Below are 24515 nucleotides of genomic sequence, written 5' to 3'. Positions count from 1 at the left end.
GGGTTAGTTAAACAGTTCATTATGGGTTTGTTTGGTTAAAATCGCTGACGTTCGCAGCCAGAGATTCTGACATGACCACAGCCTAGACGCCCTGGTGGTGGTGGTGGTGGTAGCATCGTGTAGTGGTGATGCTTCTCATCAGCAGGAGATCTGGTCAGGGTTGAGGAAAAGATGGATGGATGGAGCTAAATACAGGGAAATCGTAGAAGTCTGCCGGAGGTCCAGGATGTGAGAGACTTGTGAGTGAGAGAGCCAGAGAGATTTTCTGTCCAGCACTACTCATAAATCATTCAGAGCTCCTCTCCTCCTGACCCACACCCTGGACTCCAGCTTGCTTTGCTAGATCTCCAGCACCAGGAGGATTATTCTCACAGTGTCATGATGGACATAAATGATGTACAGACTGAGGCACGTGACATTATGCCATTATGTCAAGTGCTTTCAAACCTGAGGCTATGACATCCCCTTCAGCCCTGTGCACTGCGTAATAAGTGTTATAAAGCGTAATAACCCCGGCTATTACTGTATGTCTGACCTTCTAGAGCTTCTATATATGTCCAGAAGAGGAATTTTATGTGATGGCTGCAGTGTTCAGTAAAGTAGGTCGATTCTATTTCAGTGGGTCAGGTTCTAAAAGACAGAAAGAGAAGACTCACGCTCTCCGAGGAGTAAAATCCGCACGTCTTTCCTCATCTTTCCTAATTTCTAATCTCAGATAGCGGAGTCTCTCTGACTCTCAGGCTATTATCACTGCTCAGATATCACGCATGCGCAGGAGCCAAAATATCCACAGAGGCGAGGAAATTTAAATCCAACCTCTTTATACAAATATTTTCAGAGTACATATATAAATATATATTATTATTATTATTATTATTATTATTAACATTATTAGATTGTATTTATTTCTGGAAATGACACATAAATCTGATTCTGCAATAAATGTTGTGAAACATCGCCGGATTTTTTTTCGTTCGCACGCCGGGTAATGTTTTTCCGGATTTTTTGAACATTGCGTGCATACGTATGCGCTTACGTCACCACGTCGAGACTGATGATTGGACAGCCGAGCTGTCATTCACATTTCATCAAAAGTATTCGGATTTTAGTTGTTTAAGCCATCCTAAAATAAAATAAAAACATTTTCTTAATTAAAAAATAATTAATTATAATTCTTTAAGTATTTAATAAAAATGTATCCATTTGATTAAAAAATACAAAAAAAACAAAACAAATATATTGGTCCAAACAGCCAAAATTGCACTAAATAAATGAATGAATGAATGAATGAATGAATGAATGAATGAATGAATGAATGAATGAATAAATAAATAAATAAATAAATAAATAAATAGCTAGCAATCAGGCCTGTAGTTAGAATGTTTAATGTATTATTTTCATGCACTACAATCACTATTTATTTGATAAATAATCCTTGGTCAACATTACATATATATATATATATATACAGTATATAAACAGTACAACAACCAACACATAGTTTTGTGTTATTTTCCATCCTCGGCGTGAGAGTGGACTCAGGGTCTGGGGAAGGACAGGGCGTTTCCAGGTTTTGTCCCAAACAGCCAGAACACAGGACTAACCGCAGCCTCAAACTCCACCTGAACATCGTACAGCTCAGCTTCTCCATCCTCTCCACTCCTGAAGGAGAGATGTCCAGCGTCCCTGTCCAGCAGGACTCGGAGTCTGCTCGGGTGTCTGTGTTTCAGGGGCGTCTCGGAGCCGTTGTGCCAGGCGCTGAACCTGCTGCTGCTCCACTCAATACACCAGGAAGATTTACTCCTCCCGAGCTGCTCGTCTTTTCCCAGGTGAGTGTAGGCCACTCCAGCCGCCCAGCCACTGCACGCGCTCGTCTCTACATCCCAGTAGAACCTCCCCGTGGTGAACTCCTGCTCCGCCATCCACTGACACGCCTCGAAGCGGTCTGAATGATTCCTCAGAGTCATGGAAGACCTCACCTCAATCCTCTGAGAGTAGAAAACCAAACGCCTGTGACCCTTCTGGGGCAAGAAGGACAGTGAGACGAACTCAGCACTAAGACCTGTGAGTGGAAAAGAAGGAGCTGATATTAAAGCTGATATGTGAGTGTTTATTCTGCTCTACTGGCTAAGAGAGAAAGTATAGGAGCTGACATTAAAGGTGCAATAAGTAATATATTTACACTATTTTTCTGACTGCTCACTTACCTGCAGCTGCAGATGTTCCATCATCAGAGAACCCTCTGAGAGAGTCTGGATCTTTTGACACACTCCCTTTGTTCTCCTCTGAAACAGACTGTGAGTTTATAATAACCTGAAAATGAACCAGAGTGTGACACCCAGAGTGAGGAAGCTCATGGTGTGATCATTCACAGCTGTAGGTGGGTGTAAGGAATGATGATATAGCAATAACCTTCCATTTTTCAACAAACTGTTCCTTTAACATACCTCATCGTTCTGAGGGACTGATGGAAGACTTGAGTCATTCTTAGCAGCATCCTGATGTCCTTCTTCGCAGTCCAGTGAGGAACTCGACCCCTCTGCTGCTGATGATGACGATGACTGATAAGTCCTGCTACTGTTTCTGATCAAACAGCTCCCATCCTGTATGGAACATAGAAGAGCTGAAGACACCTTTATGCTTTGTGTAAATGCAGAACCACACTGACCTTCCTGTAAAGTGTTCTTTCTGTACTGCAGCTTTAACACCAACACTGCCCTCTACTGCACCTGTTACACCAACACTGCCCCCTACTGCACCTGTTACACCAACACTGCCCCCTACTGCAGCTTTAACACCAACACTGCCCCCTACTGCACCTGTTACACCAACACTGCCCCCTACTGCAGCTTTAACACCAACACTGCCCTCTACTGCAGCTTTAACACCAACACTGCCCCCTACTGCACCTGTTACACCAACACTGCCCCCTACTGCACCTGTTACACCAACACTGCCCCCTACTGCAGCTTTAACACCAACACTGCCCCCTACTGCACCTGTTACACCAACACTGCCCCCTACTGCACCTGTTACACCAACACTGCCCCCTACTGCAGCTTTAACACCAACACTGCCCCCTACTGCAGCTTTAACACCAACACTGCCCCCTACTGCAGCTTTTACACCAACACTGCCCTCTACTGCAGCTTTAACACCAACACTGCCCCCTACTGCAGCTTTAACACCAACACTGCCCCCTACTGCACCTGTTACACCAACACTGCCCCCTACTGCAGCTTTAACACCAACACTGCCCCCTACTGCAGCTTTAACACCAACACTGCCCCCTACTGCAGCTTTAACACCAACACTGCCCTCTACTGCAGCTTTAACACCAACACTGCCCTCTACTGCAGCTTTAACACCAACACTGCCCCCTACTGCAGCTTTAACACCAACACTGCCCTCTACTGCAGCTTTAACACCAACACTGCCCTCTACTGCAGCTTTAACACCAACACTGCCCTCTACTGCACCTGTTACACCAACACTGCCCTCTACTGCAGCTTTAACACCAACACTGCCCCCTACTGCAGCTTTAACACCAACACTGCCCCCTACTGCACCTGTTACACCAACACTGCCCCCTACTGCAGCTTTAACACCAACACTGCCCCCTACTGCAGCTTTAACACCAACACTGCCCCCTACTGCAGCTTTAACACCAACACTGCCCTCTACTGCAGCTTTAACACCAACACTGCCCTCTACTGCAGCTTTAACACCAACACTGCCCCCTACTGCAGCTTTAACACCAACACTGCCCTCTACTGCAGCTTTAACACCAACACTGCCCTCTACTGCAGCTTTAACACCAACACTGCCCCCTACTGCAGCTTTAACACCAACACTGCCCCCTACTGCACCTGTTACACCAACACTGCCCCCTACTGCAGCTTTAACACCAACACTGCCCCTACTGCAGCTTTAACACCAACACTGCCCCCTACTGCACCTGTTACACCAACACTGCCCTCTACTGCAGCTTTAACACCAACACTGCCCTCTACTGCAGCTTTAACACCAACACTGCCCCCTACTGCAGCTTTAACACCAACACTGCCCCCTACTGCAGCTTTAACACCAACACTGCCCCTACTGCAGCTTTAACACCAACACTGCCCCCTACTGCAGCTTTAACACCAACACTGCCCTCTACTGCAGCTTTAACACCAACACTGCCCTCTACTGCAGCTTTAACACCAACACTGCCCCCTACTGCAGCTTTAACACCAACACTGCCCCCTACTGCAGCTTTAACACCAACACTGCCCTCTACTGCAGCTGTTACACCAACACTGCCCCTACTGCAGCTTTAACACCAACACTGCCCTCTACTGCAGCTTTAACACCAACACTGCCCCCTACTGCAGCTTTAACACCAACACTGCCCCCTACTGCAGCTTTAACACCAACACTGCCCCCTACTGCAGCTTTAACACCAACACTGCCCTCTACTGCAGCTTTAACACCAACACTGCCCTCTACTGCAGCTTTAACACCAACACTGCCCTCTACTGCAGCTTTAACACCAACACTGCCCCCTACTGCAGCTTTAACACCAACACTGCCCCCTACTGCAGCTTTAACACCAACACTGCCCCCTACTGCAGCTTTAACACCAACACTGCCCCCTACTGCACCTGTTACACCAACACTGCCCCCTACTGCACCTGTTACACCAACACTGCCCCTACTGCAGCTTTAACACCAACACTGCCCCCTACTGCAGCTTTAACACCAACACTGCCCTCTACTGCAGCTTTAACACCAACACTGCCCTCTACTGCAGCTTTAACACCAACACTGCCCCCTACTGCAGCTTTAACACCAACACTGCCCCTACTGCAGCTTTAACACCAACACTGCCCCCTACTGCAGCTTTAACACCAACACTGCCCCCTACTGCAGCTTTAACACCAACACTGCCCCTACTGCAGCTTTAACACCAACACTGCCCCCTACTGCAGCTTTAACACCAACACTGCCCTCTACTGCAGCTTTAACACCAACACTGCCCCTACTGCAGCTTTAACACCAACACTGCCCCCTACTGCAGCTTTAACACCAACACTGCCCCCTACTGCAGCTTTAACACCAACACTGCCCCCTACTGCAGCTTTAACACCAACACTGCCCCCCACTGCAGCCTTACCACCAACACTGCCCCCTACTGCAGCTTTAACACCAACACTGCCCCCTACTGCAGCTTTAACACCACCACTGCCCCCTACTGCAGCTTTACCACCACCACTGCCCCCTACTGCAGCTTTAACACCAACACTGCCCCCTACTGCAGCTTTAACACCAACACTGCCCCCTACTGCAGCTTTAACACCAACACTGCCCCCTACTGCAGCTTTAACACCAACACTGCCCCCTACTGCAGCTTTAACACCAACACTGCCCTCTACTGCAGCTTTAACACCAACACTGCCCCCTACTGCACCTGTTACACCAACACTGCCCCCTACTGCAGCTTTAACACCAACACTGCCCCCTACTGCAGCTTTAACACCAACACTGCCCCTACTGCAGCTTTAACACCAACACTGCCCCCTACTGCAGCTTTAACACCAACACTGCCCCCTACTGCAGCTTTAACACCAACACTGCCCCCTACTGCAGCTTTAACACCAACACTGCCCCCTACTGCAGCTTTAACACCAACACTGCCCCCTACTGCAGCTTTAACACCAACACTGCCCTCTACTGCAGCTTTAACACCAACACTGCCCCCTACTGCAGCTTTAACACCAACACTGCCCCCTACTGCAGCTTTAACACCAACACTGCCCCCTACTGCAGCTTTAACACCAACACTGCCCCCTACTGCAGCTTTAACACCAACACTGCCCCCTACTGCAGCTTTAACACCAACACTGCCCCTACTGCAGCTTTAACACCAACACTGCCCCCTACTGCAGCTTTAACACCAACACTGCCCCCTACTGCACCTGTTACACCAACACTGCCCTCTACTGCAGCTTTAACACCAACACTGCCCCCTACTGCACCTGTTACACCAACACTGCCCCCTACTGCAGCTTTAACACCAACACTGCCCCCTACTGCAGCTTTAACACCAACACTGCCCTCTACTGCAGCTTTAACACCAACACTGCCCTCTACTGCAGCTTTAACACCAACACTGCCCTCTACTGCAGCTTTAACATCAACACTGCCCCCTACTGCACCTGTTACACCAACACTGCCCCCTACTGCAGCTTTAACACCAACACTGCCCCCTACTGCAGCTTTAACACCAACACTGCCCCCTACTGCAGCTTTAACACCAACACTGCCCCCTACTGCAGCTTTAACACCAACACTGCCCCCTACTGCAGCTTTAACACCAACACTGCCCTCTACTGCAGCTTTAACACCAACACTGCCCTCTACTGCACCTGTTACACCAACACTGCCCCCTACTGCAGCTTTAACACCAACACTGCCCCCTACTGCAGCTTTAACACCAACACTGCCCCCTACTGCAGCTTTAACACCAACACTGCCCCCTACTGCAGCTTTAACACCAACACTGCCCCCTACTGCAGCTTTAACACCAACACTGCCCCCTACTGCACCTGTTACACCAACACTGCCCCCTACTGCAGCTTTAACACCAACACTGCCCCCTACTGCAGCTTTAACACCAACACTGCCCCCTACTGCAGCTTTAACACCAACACTGCCCCCTACTGCAGCTTTAACACCAACACTGCCCCCTACTGCAGCTTTAACACCAACACTGCCCCCTACTGCAGCTTTAACACCAACACTGCCCTCTACTGCAGCTTTAACACCAACACTGCCCCCTACTGCAGCTTTAACACCAACACTGCCCCCTACTGCAGCTTTAACACCAACACTGCCCCCTACTGCAGCTTTAACACCAACACTGCCCCCTACTGCAGCTTTAACACCAACACTGCCCTCTACTGCAGCTTTAACACCAACACTGCCCCCTACTGCACCTGTTACACCAACACTGCCCCCTACTGCACCTGTTACACCAACACTGCCCCCTACTGCACCTGTTACACCAACACTGCCCCCTACTGCAGCTTTAACACCAACACTGCCCCCTACTGCAGCTTTAACACCAACACTGCCCCCTACTGCAGCTTTAACAGCAACACTGCCCCCTACTGCAGCTTTAACACCAACACTGCCCCCTACTGCAGCTTTAACACCAACACTGCCCCTACTGCAGCTTTAACACCAACACTGCCCCCTACTGCACCTGTTACACCAACACTGCCCCCTACTGCAGCTTTAACACCAACACTGCCCCTACTGCAGCTTTAACATCTTTAAAGGATTAACATTTTAATATCTATTTTTAAAAAATCTGATCTTTATAATTATAAAACTATAACTCGTACAGATTTGTTCGCAAAAATGACTTAGAAATGTCTGACTACTGCGTTTCAGGTCAGTTACTGAACATGAAGCTCACCTGAGTGAACTCTTCCTCACTTCCGGCCAGGACCCTGTCCCACATCTCCCGACCCCCCGCCTGCTGTAACTCCAGAATGGCTCTGATGGTGACATTTTTGTGGAGTTTGTAGTCTGTCTTGAGCTCAGCTCGACACTCAGGACAGACTCTCTTCGAATTCTGCTTAAAATAGTCTTTAATGCACCGGAGGCAGTAACTGTGTCCGCACGCCAGAGTGACCGGCTCTGTGAAGATCTCGAAACAAATCGGACATTTCAGGTGATTGGCTATAAACCTCACGATGTCTTTATACGACGCCATCATCATCGGAGAAGTTTAAGTAAGTTTAAGAAGTTTAAGCTTTACTGAGAATCGAAAGTGAAAGTTTCAGATCCGATGACGCGGGACTGTTGAAGTGAGGAACTAATTACACGTGACTCATGTTTCCTCTCCGGACTGTAAATTCTGACGGACTTGAGGACACAGCTCTGCGGCGGCGGTTGGTTTACTCTTCCAGCAAAATAAACAAAGATGAGGATTAATTAAGTGATTAATTGAGAATGTGGGTCGCGAGACGGCTCCTGACCTCCGCTGTCCTTGCAGGTAAAGTGAAAGAAAAGATCAAACACAACAGCGAGCAACAAATCAGTGGAATTTGATAATTGTGATGTGGAGTGATGTTTATTTCCGCGGATATGACATGAACATTAAACACGTGTCACACGTCACATTTATTTATCCTCTGTATAAAACGCAAAGACAACACGTGGGTTCATTATATTACACACTAAACGATGCTTGATGATTCTGTGTGTGTATGTAAGTACATGTCTTCTGCACACACACACACACCGCGTGTAAATGAGGGGTCAGGGATTGTGCGGCACACCGCAGACTCGAGTCACGTGATGATGGGGTTTGTGGGTTTAATCAGATTCACTGACTGGTCAGAGATCACAGGAGAAACTAAACTCATCCAATTGTCACAAATGGAAAAAGATTGAAACTGGACTTTGTCAACTTTTTTTTTGAGAACTTGAACTAGTTTAGTTGAATATATATATATATGTATGTGGTTAGAAATACAAGTTATTGATCTACACACCTTCACAGAACCTGCCCAATAATTACCTGCTGTGTGTCCAGTCATGAGGTTCTGTTTAATAGAATCAGTTTAAACTTCTTGACAGGACGCCACCGGCTGCTGCATCGTCACCTGAATCCACTGCCCGAGTTCTGGCCCCGCTTCCTGCAGTGCACCTACTGCTGGAGGGCTCGGATCCCTGCCACGGACCTGAACCTCAACGTTCTGCATCTTGAACCTGCAGAACCTCAGTGCGGACACCACGATGATGTGACTGATCCCACGCTGGACTCGCTGTACACCCCGGAGCAGAGAGACACCATCCTGCAGCTCCTCAACACAGGCTCCGAGTCTGAGCTCGCCGCCGTCAAAATGCTCCGGGGACGGAAATCGGCCAACATCATTGAGTACCGGGTCAGGAACGGACCCTTTAAGGATCTGGAGAGCGTCGTGAATGTGCCGCTGTTAAAGCACAAGAGCGCTGTCGTGGCATTTAACTCCATCCTCTGTCCCAGAGAGAAGAAGGAGAAGAGGAAGGGGAAGATTCATCTGGCCAAGTTCATCAGGCCTGAAGTGGACAAGGCACTGTTAGAGGTGAGAGAGCAGCACGAGACTGGACGTTTAATTACATCAGATTGTTCGCCTGGTAGTCAGTTATTGAATAAATCAAGTTCTGCCCCCTATAGTTCCTACTCTACAGAAAACTGTATCTGGAACAGGAAGTAAAATCCTTAAGAGAGAATGTACAAGTTCGGGGGGTGGGTTGGTGGTCAGTATGGAATATTTTCATCACACGTCCTTCTCTGAACTCTCTCGGTTTCTGACTTAGTGGTCCAAGTTCTGTAAACGGTGATATAATGAGATAATGTGGATATGTAATATCACTACATTCTTATTAAACAGACATTTGATTGGTCTTCACCATTATGTGCAGGACGCCACCTCCATCGTGTCCATTGTGTGCGGGACGAACAGAATAGCGTGGACACACATGGACCGGGCGATGACGGTGTTGGACTGGCAGCAGGAGGATTGTCACAGCTTCATGAAGGGCACCTACATGGCGTCCGGTTATCTGGATGATGTAAGCTATAAATAATAACACTGATGTTGGTCATTTGTTATAAACCAACATGGCATGTGCAATGTTGCATTATTCCATGTTTTTAAAGTCAAATATTTCCCCCCAGATCTGTGGCGTGGTGTCGAACCTTCCTGTGGCGGATTTCTACGTGGTGGAGAAGCCGAGCGTGTCGGTGCAGAACACGGCGCTGTTCCCAGTCGTGGTTCACCTGCGCACGGTGGAGGCCATGCTGTTCGCTCTGCTCAGCGGTAGGAGAGATGCCGGGGCGCCGCCCAACGTCCTCAACATGATGCGCACGGCCGTCGGGAGACACTTCGGCCTGATCGTCGGCGAGAGTCGCACCAGTGGCGCCGAGGTGGTGAGGAAGATGATGGCGGAGTCGGCGATGAAGAAGATACCACGTGTGATCTTCCCAAACGAGCTGCTGGTGCGCTACAGCGGAGCGTTCCACTTCAGCAGCAGAAACAAAGGACAGGAGATGTGTGACGCTCTGCTGCAGGCCGTCGCATTCTACGAGCTGCTCACAGCCTCACACTGAGCTACAGGAGAGTGTGTGTGTGTTTTGAGAAGATAGTTAAGGAATGTGTCTCCATGCTCTCTCAAATGGACCTGATTTAAAGTGTCCACACTAGCGTACTTTCCACAGTAAATATCACGGCCTGAACCTGGACCAGTGGAGGATCATCACCAAGACGACTCATTTTTCTACAATAAACAACTTTCTACATCCGTCTGTACGACCAGCGAGACTCCAGACTGTTTATTTCACTTCGTAAGCAATGATACAGGAGTGGGAATTATTAGAGATTAGGCCACGGGCTGCCAAGATATTCTCACAACCAAATACTCCGGTGGTGCTACTCAATAATAATAATAAAAAAATAATAACGATAATAATTATTATTTTTTATTATTATAAATAATAATTTATAGTATATAAATCAGTTTAGATTGAGTTAGTAAAGATCTCATTTTCATTCCAGTGATGAAAAGGAGGAGTTAACTGTCATAGCCACACCCACTGTGCTCTGATTGGCTCGTGTTTAATCTTTAAAAAAATAAAAGGTCAGGTCATTCAGGGCCATTTACACGTGTTCTATAAATATATATTTATTAAATTGTTTATTAAAAAATAACAAATATAAACACTCATTGAATACGGAATAAAAATATAAACTTTATAAAAAAAACAAAAACATTTTGGTTTATTATTCACGTTTAGAAGCAGACAGGGTACACACTTTTAGTGGACTGTAAACTGCAGTGTGTGTCTGTGTGTGTGTGGAAGGTAAACCTTATACACATTAGCGTAGCGGAGATGCTAACAGGTCGAGGACGTTTTTAGGGAGACGCAGTCCGATGTCCCTGAGGTAGTGTGAAATTCTGTCCGCAAAAACACAAACAAATAAAATGTCAGTAAAGTGACCAGTGACCCGTTACCTGCTGCAGCGTGACTCGTGCGTGTGTTAAAACATGTGTATGACGTTTCACAGCGGCATCACTCTTTCCTGTGTGTGTGAGTAAACACTACCTGAGTTTGGGCCGCTGCTGGACGCGCTGCTCTCTGCAGATAAAGCGCAGACAGGGCAGATAATCGGTCAGTACGGCCGTCTGATCACCGTGACACCGGAACGCTTCACTGCACAGCACTCTGTGTGCCACTTCAGCACACTTCTGTTCACTGAAACAACAGGACAATGTTAGCATCACACTGCGTTAGCCATGTGCTGAGATATAAAGTTTAATCTGTAATAAATAAAGTTTTAGCCCCAGAAACAGTTAGCTTCATGTGATTCTGTGTGGGTTTTTCACAGGGCTAGAAAAGTGTTTCATTAGGCAGCCATTTTTACTGCCACAGGAGGCTATCGCTAGTCAGCTAGTTACCACAGGAGGCTATCGCTAATCAGCTGGTTACCACAGAAGGCTATCACTAATCAGCTAGTTACCTCAGGGGGCTATCGCTAATCAGCTAGTTATCGAAGGAGACTATCACTAATCAGCTAATAATTGCAGGAAATTATCGCTAATCAGCTAGTTACCTCAGGGGGCTATCACTTATCAGCTAGTTACCACAGGAGGTTATTGCTAATGATCTAATTATCGCAGGAAATTATTGCTAATTGGCTAGTTACCATAGGAGGCTATTGCTAATCAGCTAGTTATTGAAAGAAGCTATCGCTAATCAGGTAGTTATCGAAGGAGGCTACCACTAATCAGCTAGTTAACTCAGGAAAGAATTGCTAATCAGTTAATTTTACAACAGGAGGCTAGTGCTAGTTATATTCTTCCAGAACTTTCTGACTGATATTGATGTTGAATAAAATAAAGCCAAACCGTATTTTCCGTGTTTCATCTCCTCTCCTCACGTCCCGATCTGCTCGCTCCGCCGGACACACCTCCATCCTGCACCTGAGGAACCCCAAAGCCTCCACCACTGCCAGGATCTCATAACATCTCTCCAAACTGAGTGTCTTCTTCTCCACCTCCTCGTCTTCTCTCGGCTCGTCCAGCAAACCGTCGGCCATCGTGGCTCCCAGAGGTCCAGATTTACAACATGGCTGCCGGGAAAGACAGGAGTCTGCGAAAGACACGGTGTCCAAAAAGCGTGCCAGAGTCTCCACCTCTGAGAAACCTGCTGATTGGTCAGTGTGTTTCAGTCTGTCCAGCTGCAGTGCAGAATTCATCTTAACCTTCAGTCCAGAAGGTTTCCTCGAGTCGGGCGGAGTCGTGTCTTTATTCATTTGGTTCTGAAACCTCGCAGGATTCGTCTTCTCATCAATGGTGCTCTGATCTGCTTTTTCAACAGTGGGTGTGGCTAAAAGAAGGTCCAGGTTTGAGTAGAACAGGCTCCGCCCTTTTCTCCAGCTCTCCACCAGTACATCCAAACTGCCGCTGATTTCCAGTTCGGCGTAGGACCTACACTGTAACACACACACACACACACACACACACACACACACACACATATATATATATATATATATATAAGTGTGAGTTTGTGTGTGTGTGTCTGTGTCTGTATATAACACTCGCACTCTGTTGTGTAGATGGTGGTGTGTGTGTGTGTGTTTATAACACTCACTCTTGTGTAGATGGTGGTGTGTGTGTGTGTGTGTGTTTATAACACTCACACTCTGTTGTGTAGATGGTGGTGTGTGTGTGTGTTTATAACACTCACACTCACACTCTGTTGTGTAGATGGTGGTGTGTGTGTTTATAACACTCACACTCACACTCTGTTGTGTAGATGGTGGTGTGTGTGTGTGTGTGTGTGTTTATAACACTCACACTCACACTCTGTTGTGTAGATGGTGGTGTGTGTGTGTGTGTGTGTTTATAACACTCACACTCACACTCTGTTGTGTAGATGGTGGTGTGTGTGTGTGTGTTTATAACACTCACACTCAGTTGTGTAGATGGTGGTGTGTGTGTGTGTGTGTGTTTATAACACTCAGTGCTCTGTTGTGTAGATGGTGGTGTGTGTGTGTGTTTATAACACTCACACTCACACTGTTGTGTAGATGGTGGTGTGTGTGTGTGTTTATAACACTCACACTCTGTTGTGTAGATGGTGGTGTGTGTGTGTGTTTATAACACTCACACTCACACTCTGTTGTGTAGATGGTGGTGTGTGTGTGTGTTTATAACACTCACACTCACACTCTGTTGTGTAGATGGTGGTGTGTGTGTGTGTTTATAACACTCAGTGCTCTGTTGTGTAGATGGTGGTGTGTGTGTGTGTGTGTATGTTTATAACACTCACACTCAGTTGTGTAGATGGTGGTGTGTGTGTTTATAACACTCAGTGCTCTGTTGTGTAGATGGTGGTGTGTGTGTGTGTGTGTGTGTGTGTGTTTATAACACTCAGTGCTCTGTTGTGTAGATGGTGGTGTGTGTGTGTGTGTTTATAACACTCAGTGCTCTGTTGTGTAGATGGTGGTGTGTGTGTGTGTGTTTATAACACTCAGTGCTCTGTTGTGTAGATGGTGGTGTGTGTGTGTGTGTGTTTATAACACTCACACTCAGTGCTCTGTTGTGTAGATGGTGGTGTGTGTGTGTGTGTGTGTTTATAACACTCACACTCACACTCTTGTGTAGATGGTGGTGTGTGTGTGTGTGTGTGTGTGTGTTTATAACACTCAGTGCTCTGTTGTGTAGATGGTGTGTGTGTGTGTTTATAACACTCACACTCACACTCTTGTGTAGATGGTGGTGTGTGTGTGTGTTTATAACACTCAGTGCTCTGTTGTGTAGATGGTGTGTGTGTGTGTGTTTATAACACTCACACTCAGTGCTCTGTTGTGTAGATGGTGGTGTGTGTGTGTGTGTGTTTATAACACTCAGTGCTCTGTTGTGTAGATGGTGGTGTGTGTGTGTGTGTGTTTATAACACTCACACTCACACTCTGTTGTGTAGATGGTGGTGTGTGTGTGTGTGTGTGTTTATAACACTCAGTGCTCTGTTGTGTAGATGGTGGTGTGTGTGTGTGTGTGTGTTTATAACACTCACACTCAGTGCTCTGTTGTGTAGATGGTGGTGTGTGTGTGTGTGTTTATAACACTCACACTCAGTGCTCTGTTGTGTAGATGGTGGTGTGTGTGTGTGTGTGTGTTTATAACACTCACACTCAGTGCTCTGTTGTGTAGATGGTGGTGTGTGTGTGTGTATGTTTATAACACTCAGTGCTCTGTTGTGTAGATGGTGGTGTGTGTGTGTGTGTGTGTTTATAACACTCAGTGCTCTGTTGTGTAGATGGTGGTGTGTGTGTGTGTGTGTTTATAACACTCACACTCAGTGCTCTGTTGTGTAGATGGTGGTGTGTGTGTGTGTGTGTTTATAACACTCACACTCAGTGCTCTGTTGTGTAGATGGTGGTGTGTGTGTGTGTGTGTTTATAACACTCAGTGCTCTGTTGTGTAGATGGTGGTGTGTGTGTGTGTGTGTGTGTGTTTATAACACTCAGTGCTCTGTTGTGTAGATGGTGGTGTGTGTGTGTGTGTGTTTATAACACTCACACTCAGTGCTCTGTTGTGTAGATGGTGGTGTGTGTGTGTGTGTTTATAACACTCACACTCACACTCTTGTGTAGATGGTGGTGTGTGTGTGTGTGTGTGTGTGTGTGTTTATAACACTCAGTGCTCTGTTGTGTAGATGGTGTGTGTGTGTTTATAACACTCAGTGCTCTGTTGTGTAGATGGTGGTGTGTGTGTTTATAACACTCAGTGCTCTGTTGTGTAGATGGTGTGTGTGTGTGTTTATAACACTCACACTCAGTGCTCTGTTGTGTAGATGGTGGTGTGTGTGTGTGTGTGTGTTTATAACACTCAGTGCTCTGTTGTGTAGATGGTGGTGTGTGTGTGTGTTTATAACACTCAGTGCTCTGTTGTGTAGATGGTGGTGTGTGTGTGTGTGTGTGTTTATAACACTCACACTCAGTGCTCTGTTGTGTAGATGGTGGTGTGTGTGTGTGTGTGTGTTTATAACACTCAGTGCTCTGTTGTGTAGATGGTGGTGTGTGTGTGTGTGTGTTTATAACACTCACACTCAGTGCTCTGTTGTGTAGATGGTGGTGTGTGTGTGTGTGTGTGTGTTTATAACACTCAGTGCTCTGTTGTGTAGATGGTGGTGTGTGTGTGTGTGTGTGTGTTTATAACACTCAGTGCTCTGTTGTGTAGATGGTGGTGTGTGTGTGTTTATAACACTCACACTCAGTGCTCTGTTGTGTAGATGGTGGTGTGTGTGTGTGTGTGTTTATAACACTCACACTCAGTGCTCTGTTGTGTAGATGGTGGTGTGTGTTTCCAGCTCCACTTCTTGCCCACAGCTCCAGCTCCAACACACTCCCCCTCACATCTCCGTTATGTTCCTGTAGCATGAAGCGGATGTGCTCCGGGTCGGGCTTCACCCCGTGTACCACACACACACACTGCAGGTAGCTCACAACACTCTCCTTACACACACACACACACACACCATAACGTAATGCCTACTTTCTCTCTCTGGTGTATTGACGTGGTCAGTGATTGTTTTTACCGTTGCAGGTGTTTTGAAATGAACTTCTTGAAAACGTCCCTCAAATGACTCTCCAAACGACGGATCTGTAACACGTGTAGAAAAACACTCTCACTCTCTCAGTTACACCTCTTTATAAATGTTTGGATTTGAAATAAAAAAAAAATGTTCCCACAAAGAACATGAAATTGTCCAAAATGTCTTGGTATGAAGCTGAAGCATTAAGAGTTCCTTTCACTGGAACTAAGGGGCCGAGCCCAACCCCTGAAAAACAACACCTGAACTCAATGATCTGGAGGGGTGTCCCAATACTTTTGGCAATATCGTGTATTAGTGTAAAATGCAAAGAGAGATGAACTCAGTGACAGTAAGGCTATTTTATTCTATATGTAACAGATTTACAGAAAGCCCTGGAACTGACCGTTGGTGGTCAGGATGATGGGTCTCTTGGTTGTGCTCATTAAAGACTTCACAGCTGCGAGAAACCCCACGTCCTCCTGGAAGACGATGTCCACCTGCAGCGAGCAAACAGATCAGGACAGAGTTCAACATTAACTACACTATATATTATATACACTATACTACTGTACTTTATACTTTATTACTTTGTTATTAACATCATTATTTTTCCATAACAGTGTGTTACAGCAGTTATAAACTGTTACAGAGCGGTGACCGGAGACTAGAGAAAACTCGATTTTAAACCAATAATCTGTTCCCTGTGAAGGAGCGGTTGCTATGGAAATGGTAAGGCATCAGAGTGAGTGCACTGATATAAACCTGCGCTACGGTCAGAGCTGCTGATAGAGAGAATTCATCAACACCTTTTGACCAATCAGCGCACAGAACTCACCTCCTCGAACAGTATGAGTGATATTGGCGATGCCTTGCACTTTTTGTCCACTGCATCGTCTTTCTTCATCTCCGACTCGACACGTGTGACCTCATCAGCAGCTGTAAAACACATCATATGTAGAAATATTCATGTGGAATAGTTTCAGAAATAAAGAAGACGTTCTGAACTGAGATAAAAAAAATAAAGGAGCTCACAGACTGAGTGTTTCTGTCCACAGGAAACACAAAAGGGTGCCAATATTTTTGTTCACTATTGCTATTTCTATTATAACTGATTTTAGATAAATCACACACACACACCCCACACACAAACCCACACACAAACCCATGCATACACACAAAGACACATAATGTATATAATGATATATATATACACACACAAACCCACGTGTGCACACACACACAAAACCCAGACACACAAACCCCCACTTACACACACAAACACACACAAAAACCCCACATACACAAACCCACACACAAACTACTCACAAAAAAGTTAAGGATATTTGGCTTTTGGGTGAAATTTACAGAAAATGTAAAAAGTTCACGCTACAGTGATATTATATCATGAAAGTAGGGCATTTAAGTAGAAGCTGCAGTGGTGATTTCCTCATCTCAAACAATTTATTGAAACAAAAGCCAACAACAGTGGTGGGTATACCACAACAAAAAATCTCAATGTCTCAATAATCTGTCATGTGCCCTTGACCATCAATTACAGCTTGACAACGACGTCTCATGCTGTTCACGAGTCGACTTATTGTCTGCTGAGGCATGGCATTCCACTCTTCTTGAAGGGCAGCCCTCAGGTCATTGGGGTTCTGGGGTGCAGGGTTACGAGCCTCTACACGGCGACTCGGCTGATCACAGAGGTTTTCTATGGGATTCGGGTCTGGAGAAAGTGCAGGCCACTCCATTTGAGGTACCCCAGCCTCCAGCAGCCGTTCCCTAATGATGCGACCTCGATGAGCTGGAGCATTGTCGTCCATGAAGATGAAATTAGGCCTGTGTTGTTCATACAGGGACATAATGACTGGATTAATGATGTTATTCAGGTAGTATTGGCTTGTCACTGTACCATTCACAAGATGTAGGGCAGTTCTGTATTGAGTGGACACACCTGCCCAGACTGTAACACCACCACAACAGTGGCTGATGCATAGCGCTCTCCTTGACGTCTCCAACATTGTTGGCGGCCATCATTTCTGCTCAACATGAATCGACTTTCATCAGAGAACAGCACTGAGGCCCACCGGTCCCTCGTCCAGCGTAAATGCCCCCTGGCCTGACGCCTGTGCCTGGTGGTGTGGTCAGGTACCCTTGCAGGTCGTCTAGCATGCAGACCACCCTGATGTAAACGGTTTGGAATGGTCTGACGTGACACTTGGGTTCCTCTCACCTCCCTTAAATGTGCCTGGAGTTGAGTGGCATTCATCATCCGGTTCCTCAGGGCACTGTTCACAATGAAGTGGTCATCAGCGTGGGATGTGGCCAAAGGACGTCCACTTCTATTCCTTTCTTGACTCTTCCAGTCTCTCTGTATCTCTGTCACAACCTGCTGATGACACTCTGTGACACTCTAAGCTCAGTGGCCACTTCCCTCTGAGAACATCCTGTTTGAAGCCTCACAATGGTGAGGTTCTGTTGATCAGTTGTTAGGTGTGGTCTTGGTCTCATGATGTCAAAATGTGAACAGCATGATGAAGAGGACTGTTTAAATACCAATTCTAACTGAACCAGAAAATTTATTGGTGGATTCATGGATCAAACACCAGTTGTGAATTTTGCCATTAAGCACCTTGTTAGAGAACAGCAAGTTCTGCAGAAAGTACTGAAACACTGAACAGTTGGACATGTGCATTCAAAAGTGTAGAGAAGGTCAAATTAAGTTCACCTGGAAAGGTTAAAGTGCATTTTAGGTGCATCCTGAAATTTCACCCGAAAGACGAATATCCTTAACTTTTTGTGAGTAGTGTATGTATATACACAAACCCACGTGTGCGCACACACACATACACAAAACCCAGACACACAATCCCCCACTTACACACACACACAAACACACATATACAAACCCACACACAGGCACATATATACACACACTAACACACACACACACAAACCCATGTGCGCACACACAAACACAACCCAGACACACAAACACACACTTACACACACAGACACATATATACACACACAAACCCACACTTACACACACAAATGCACATGCACACACAAAAAAAACCCACACACAAACCCCCACATACACACACAAGAAAACCCTGCACACACAAGCCCACACACAAACACAAATCTACAAACCCACCCACACACACACATACATACATATATATACACACATTATATATATATATATACACACACACACACACACACACACACACACACACACCTCTTGTATCTTGAGGGAGTTCAGAGTGTTTGTTCACGTGTGTTCCAGGTTTAATAAAATAGTGTGTAAGCATGAGGGATTTCTGCGCAGTGACACGTCTCTTTCTGGAAGCAGCTCCTGACGGTCTTCTGTTGGAGGAGACAAACCTCTGTAGAGCTTCTTCTGAAACAAAACATTTACATTTCACTCTAACTCCTGATTCAGAGCTCCGTCTCACAGGACAACTTTCAGGAGACAGGAAGCTTGTACACTACCAGTCAAAAGTTTGGACACACCTTTTAATTCAATGTTTTTTGTTTAGGGATTTATTTTCTACATTCTAGAACAATACAATAACACACATGGACTTCAGTAATCCATATGTAATGACAACAAAAACCAGTCAGTTGTTATTTTAAGACACGAAGGTCAGGTGTTCTGGAATAGTTCTTGCAAGAACAGTATTGTCAAAAGTGCATTTGCAAAACCCATCAAGCCCCATGATGAAACCGGCTCACATGAAGACCATCCCAGTAAAGCAAGACCAAAACTGACCTCTGCTGCAGAGGAGAAGTTCATTTAGAGTCACCAGCCTCAGAAATCACCAATTAACAGCACCTCAGATTAGAGGCGTTATGAAGGCTTTACAGAGCATCAGTAGCAGACATATCTCAATATCAACTGTTCAAAGGACGTTATTGTGGATTTCGGCCGCCTTCAGCATTGTTTTACAATGTAGAGAGAAATAAACATCAGGAAAGACCATGGGATTAGAAGGGGTGTCCAAACTTTTCACTGGTAGTGTAGATATTTGCAGGAAGTAAACTGGAAGTGGTCATAGGGTTTAAATATGCCAGATTATTGGGTAGGTGAGAGGGTAGATCGGTGAGAGGGCAGATCAGTGAGAGGGCAGATCGGTGAGAGGGCAGATCGGTGAGAGGGCAGATCGGTGAGAGGGCAGATCGGTGAGAGGGCAGATCAGTGAGAGTGTAGATCGGTGAGAGTGTAGATCGGTGAGAGGGCAGATCGGTGAGAGTGCAAATCGGTGAGAGTGTAGATCGGTGAGAGTGTAAATCGGTGAGAGGGCGGATCGGTGAGAGGGCAGATCGGTGAGAGTGTAAATCGGTGAGAGTGTAGATCGGTGAGAGGGCAGATCGGTGAGAGGGCAGATCGGTGAGAGGGCAGATCGGTGAGAGTGTAAATCGGTGAGAGGGCGGATCGGTGAGAGGGCAGATCGGTGAGAGTGTAAATCGGTGAGAGTGTAGATCGGTGAGAGGGCAGATCGGTGAGAGGGCAGATCGGTGAGAGGGCAGATCGGTGAGAGGGCAGATCAGTGAGAGGGCAGATCGGTGAGAGTGTAAATCGGTGAGAGGGCGGATCGGTGAGAGTGTAAATCGGTGAGAGTGTAGATCGGTGAGAGGGCAGATCGGTGAGAGGGCAGATCAGTGAGAGTGCAAATCGGTGAGAGGGCAGATCGGTGAGAGGGCAGATCAGTGAGAGTGCAAATCGGTGAGAGGGCAGATCGGTGAGAGGGCAGATCGGTGAGAGTGTAAATCGGTGAGAGGGCAGATCGGTGAGAGTGTAAATCGGTGAGAGTGTAGATCGGTGAGAGGGCAGATCAGTGAGAGTGCAAATCGGTGAGAGGGCAGATCGGTGAGAGGGCAGATCAGTGAGAGTGCAAATCGGTGAGAGTGCAGATCGGTGAGAGGGCAGATCGGTGAGAGGGCAGATCAGTGAGAGTGCAAATCGGTGAGAGTGTAGATCGCTGAGAGTGTAAATCGGTGAGAGGGCGGATCGGTGAGAGGGCAGATCGGTGAGAGTGTAAATCGGTGAGAGGGCAGATCGGTGAGAGGGCAGATCGGTGAGAGGGCAGATCGGTGAGAGGGCAGATCGGTGAGAGGGCAGATCGGTGAGAGTGTAAATCGGTGAGAGGGCAGATCGGTGAGAGGGCAGATCGGTGAGAGTGTAAATCGGTGAGAGTGTAGATCGGTGAGATGGCAGATCGGTGAGAGGGCAGATCGGTGAGAGGGCAGATCGGTGAGAGTGTAAATCGGTGAGAGTGTAGATCGGTGAGAGGGCAGATCGGTGAGAGGGCAGATCGGTGAGAGGGCAGATCGGTGAGAGGGCAGATCGGTGAGAGTGTAGATCGGTGAGAGGGCAGATCGGTGAGAGGGCAGATCGGTGAGAGGGCAGATCGGTGAGAGTGTAGATCGGTGAGAGGGCAGATCGGTGAGAGTGTAGATCGGTGAGAGGGCAGATCGGTGAGAGGGCAGATCGGTGAGAGGGCAGATCGGTGAGAGTGTAAATCGGTGAGAGGGCAGATCGGTGAGAGTGTAAATCGGTGAGAGTGTAGATCGGTGAGAGGGCAGATCGGTGAGAGGGCAGATCGGTGAGAGGGCAGATCGGTGAGAGTGTAAATCGGTGAGAGGGCAGATCGGTGAGAGGGCAGATCGGTGAGAGGGCAGATCGGTGAGAGGGCAGATCGGTGAGAGTGTAAATCGGTGAGAGTGTAAATCGGTGAGAGGGCAGATCGGTGAGAGGGCAGATCGGTGAGAGGGCAGATCGGTGAGAGGGCAGATCGGTGAGAGTGTAAATCGGTGAGAGTGTAGATCGGTGAGAGGGCAGATCGGTGAGAGGGCAGATCGGTGAGAGGGCAGATCGGTGAGAGTGTAAATCGGTGAGAGGGCAGATCGGTGAGAGGGCAGATCGGTGAGAGTGTAAATCGGTGAGAGTGTAAATCGGTGAGAGGGCAGATCGGTGAGAGCTCTGAGCTAGCACATTAACCCCAAAACAAATATCAAAACCTAGAAGTCACAGCCTCTACTAAATAATAATAACGTTTTAACTTGATTAATTGAAGTATTTTTTGTATTTCTTAAAAATTCCACATCACAGTTCCGTATAAGTTTCATTCATTTATAAGAAAATACTTCAGCTGAAGAAAGTGTGTTTTTTGGTAATGACAGAAAACAAAGAGAAGAAGGAATAAAGAGGTGATGTAGTGATGAAACACACACAGTGATGTAGTGATGAAACACACACAGTGATGTAGTGATGAAACACACACAGTGATGTAGTGATGAAACACACACAGTGATGTAGTGATGAAACACACACAGTGATGTAGTGATGAAACACACACAGTGATGTAGTGATGAAACACACACAGTGATGTAGTGATGAACGTGTGAACTCACGTGATGCTGCAGCAGGCGTGTGTGTGAGAGAAGCGCAGTGCTGCGGTGCCCCCACCTGGTGAGACTGAGTGGACTCTCTGAGCTGAGACAAGACAAGCCGACCGGAGCGCAGGGACGAGCTGTTCACCTCCAACACCTTCACAGACACACACACCTTACATCAAAGTTGATTAAAATATAAAGCTCATATTTGACATAAGCTCAGTGTGTGTGTGTGTGTGTGTACTTTAAAGCCCAGCTGTTCTGCACAGGCGAACACGGCTGCACTCTTTCCTGCTCCTGTAGGTCCGTGGATCAGCAGTGTGTTACACAGCTCACCCTCACACTCCTCCATCAGCGGGTCACCTTCAAAATCCCCGCAATCCCACGACCCTGAACACGATCACAGACACAGACAGGTGCTATGATGCTAATGTAGCTTAATGTGTATGGCCTCCAATTAGCATCATACATACACACACACACACGTCTTATTCATCTCTGTGTATTGAGCTGATGTTGGTTGTGGTGTGTGTATTTGTGTGTGAGTGTTACCGTCGCTCTTCTCCTTCATCCGATGCTCCTCTCGTCTTTTCCTCCTCTCCTCCACGTCCGCTCTTATCCTCCACTCCTTCAGCCAGCTGTCACCACAGCAACAAGGAAACCAGATTCTAAAGTGATGCAGTGTGGTTGTAGTTTTGTGTACGTGATCATCATCCTCACCTACACCACTCACCTGTAGAGCTTCCTCACTGAGGCAGAGTTCCCGACGACTTCTTCAGAGCTGCGAGGACGATACTTCTCTGTCCAGGGCACGTCATCGTCATTTTCCACATCATGGTCGTGTCTCACGTGTCTCTCACCCTGATGTGACTCGTCCACGGCTGCGTTCTGCACAGGTGCCGGTTTTCTCCTCAGTCTGTTCCTGCTCATGGCTCCGTGTCCTGAGCTCACATGACCTTCTGACACATTTTCAGTCACAGAGTCGCCCTGAATTGATCGTCTGCGTTTGCGAAGGCATCCATCGCTGTGAGATTCCACTTCCTGTTTCCTCTTTCCGGTTGCCGTGACAACCGGGGAGATTTTATTTTCACCTATGGGAAAGTGTGAAACTTGACAGAAGAACCAAAACCATTGATCACTGGCAACTTTGTGTTTAATCTTTCCATAAAATTTTCTGCAAACTCACCAAGTCTCTTCAGGAGCGTCTGGACCAAGCGTCTGACCGGGAAGCGTGGGTTCTGAGCATGGACCTGCTTCAGAAACTCCTCTCGGGTGTGAGCATCTGTAAAAAACTCTGACGAACCCTGAAACCATATAGAGGGAACCAAACATCAGAATGTGTGATGACATCACACCTCAACCCTGTCCAGTTCTGGACTCTGACTCTATTTCCTGGAATAACACACTCGGGGTCATGCTCACTGGGTGACTCTGGGATGGTGGTGTTGATCTGGAATAAGAATGAACCGCAGTGTTGTTTTCACTCTCGCTCTCTTCATGTCTACAGAGAGAGCTTCTTCCTGCATGTGCTCCACTCCTCAGACTTCCAGCTTCATCTCCGAGGACGGATGACCGCCGATGACACGAAGTGCTAGACTTCACTTTAAGCTGATTTTGTCCCAGAGGCGTCTTCGTGTGGAGGAGGAGACCTCGATTTGGACATTTGTCATCATCATCATCATCATCAGTGACGTCAGGTCTGATTACCTGACACTCCCTCCACAGAAGATCAGACTTTCTGATCCTGTTTGCTCTTTTCAGTCTGTTGATCTTTGGTTTCTCAGTACTAGTCTGTTCCTGGAGCTGGATCTTCTCAGCTTTGACACCTGTGAATGTCGGTGAGATGCAGGAAGACTGGACTGAAGGTGATTTCTCGTTACAGGAAGTCTTTCTGGAGGAAATCGAGTTCATTTTCCTGACTGTAAAAAAAGTAAACACACACATTAGCATCTTACTTCCTGTCACATTTATTAGCATCCAAGGCTAATTCTGTGTGTTAATTTACCATCATTTACCGACATCTTTGGAAAATCTTGTAACTTAAATCACTTTTATCGTGCTTTGGAAAAACAACAAAATAAACCTAATACCTAACGTATTCTTAACGAAAGTTGCTGTCTTGTTTTGTAACGCTAGCGGATTCGCGCCTGAGGCGGTCATGTCGTTCTGACCAATCACAACACGGCTGGGTGATGACGTCAAGACGTCCGTAACGTGAGGACGCATTTTGTACACAGAGACGGAGGAGAATAAAAAAAAAAGAATCACTACAGCGAAATAATCCAAGAAAATTAAACATAACTAAAACTAAAGATTCCTATAAAATTAAAGTACTTTAAGACATTACAGTGAGTGTGACAAAAAATACCGTGAAATTTTACTTCCGAAATCGGTGTGACGTCACCACATCGTTATTTAATAAACAAGCGACCTCACAATATTGTGACGTTTTCTCGTGTTCATTT

At 46.7% G+C, this 24515-nt stretch overlaps 4 protein-coding genes across 10 annotated transcripts in view; 1 reads left to right on the top strand and 3 right to left on the bottom strand.

Moving 5' to 3' along the window:
• Positions 1-812, bottom strand: part of rhot1b (ras homolog family member T1) — a 14239-nt gene extending 13427 nt beyond the window's left edge. For all 4 annotated transcript variants that reach the window (XM_058402292.1, XM_058402293.1, XM_058402291.1 and 1 more), the window contains exon 1: positions 657-812. In XM_058402292.1, the coding sequence (XP_058258275.1) occupies positions 657-693 (37 nt within the window). In that variant the 5' untranslated portion in view covers positions 694-812. The remainder of the gene's footprint in view (positions 1-656) is intronic.
• A 586-nt stretch (positions 813-1398) lies between these two features.
• LOC131361284 (E3 ubiquitin-protein ligase RNF135) lies at positions 1399-7903 on the bottom strand. The gene is made up of 4 exons (XM_058402314.1): positions 7466-7903; positions 2448-2603; positions 2208-2313; positions 1399-2062 (listed from the first exon to the last, which is right to left on the bottom strand). Exons 1-4 carry the CDS (start codon positions 7769-7771, stop codon positions 1539-1541), a joined length of 1092 nt encoding a protein of 363 aa, XP_058258297.1. The 5' UTR covers positions 7772-7903; the 3' UTR covers positions 1399-1538.
• A 3-nt stretch (positions 7904-7906) lies between these two features.
• tefm (transcription elongation factor, mitochondrial) lies at positions 7907-10765 on the top strand. Its single transcript, XM_058402313.1, has 4 exons — positions 7907-8047; positions 8635-9122; positions 9463-9612; positions 9719-10765. The coding sequence occupies exons 1-4, from the start codon at positions 8005-8007 to the stop codon at positions 10148-10150; spliced, it is 1113 nt and encodes a 370-aa protein (XP_058258296.1). The 5' UTR covers positions 7907-8004; the 3' UTR covers positions 10151-10765.
• An 8-nt stretch (positions 10766-10773) lies between these two features.
• On the bottom strand, positions 10774-24225 carry atad5b (ATPase family AAA domain containing 5b). 4 transcript variants are annotated; one of them, XM_058402270.1, is made up of 15 exons: positions 24056-24225; positions 23473-23969; positions 23237-23354; positions 22784-23159; positions 22603-22688; positions 22295-22440; positions 22069-22204; positions 18893-19051; positions 16478-16578; positions 16046-16139; positions 15646-15710; positions 15377-15562; positions 11947-12533; positions 11144-11293; positions 10774-10995 (listed from the first exon to the last, which is right to left on the bottom strand). In XM_058402270.1, exons 1-15 carry the CDS (start codon positions 24069-24071, stop codon positions 10917-10919), a joined length of 2796 nt encoding a protein of 931 aa, XP_058258253.1. In that variant the 5' UTR covers positions 24072-24225; the 3' UTR covers positions 10774-10916. The 4 variants fall into 4 exon arrangements, with proteins under 4 accessions (XP_058258253.1, XP_058258255.1, XP_058258252.1 ...); XM_058402272.1 differs by having other exon boundaries at positions 18893-19054; positions 24066-24208; XM_058402269.1 differs by having other exon boundaries at positions 10775-10995; positions 18893-19054.
• Between the last annotated feature and the right edge of the window lie 290 nt (positions 24226-24515).

This window comes from Hemibagrus wyckioides, linkage group LG11 (genome assembly GCF_019097595.1).
Source record: "Hemibagrus wyckioides isolate EC202008001 linkage group LG11, SWU_Hwy_1.0, whole genome shotgun sequence".
NCBI lineage: Eukaryota > Metazoa > Chordata > Actinopteri > Siluriformes > Bagridae > Hemibagrus > Hemibagrus wyckioides.
Note: the sequence above shows the minus strand (reverse complement) of the source record. Positions and strands in the feature narration are given on the sequence as shown.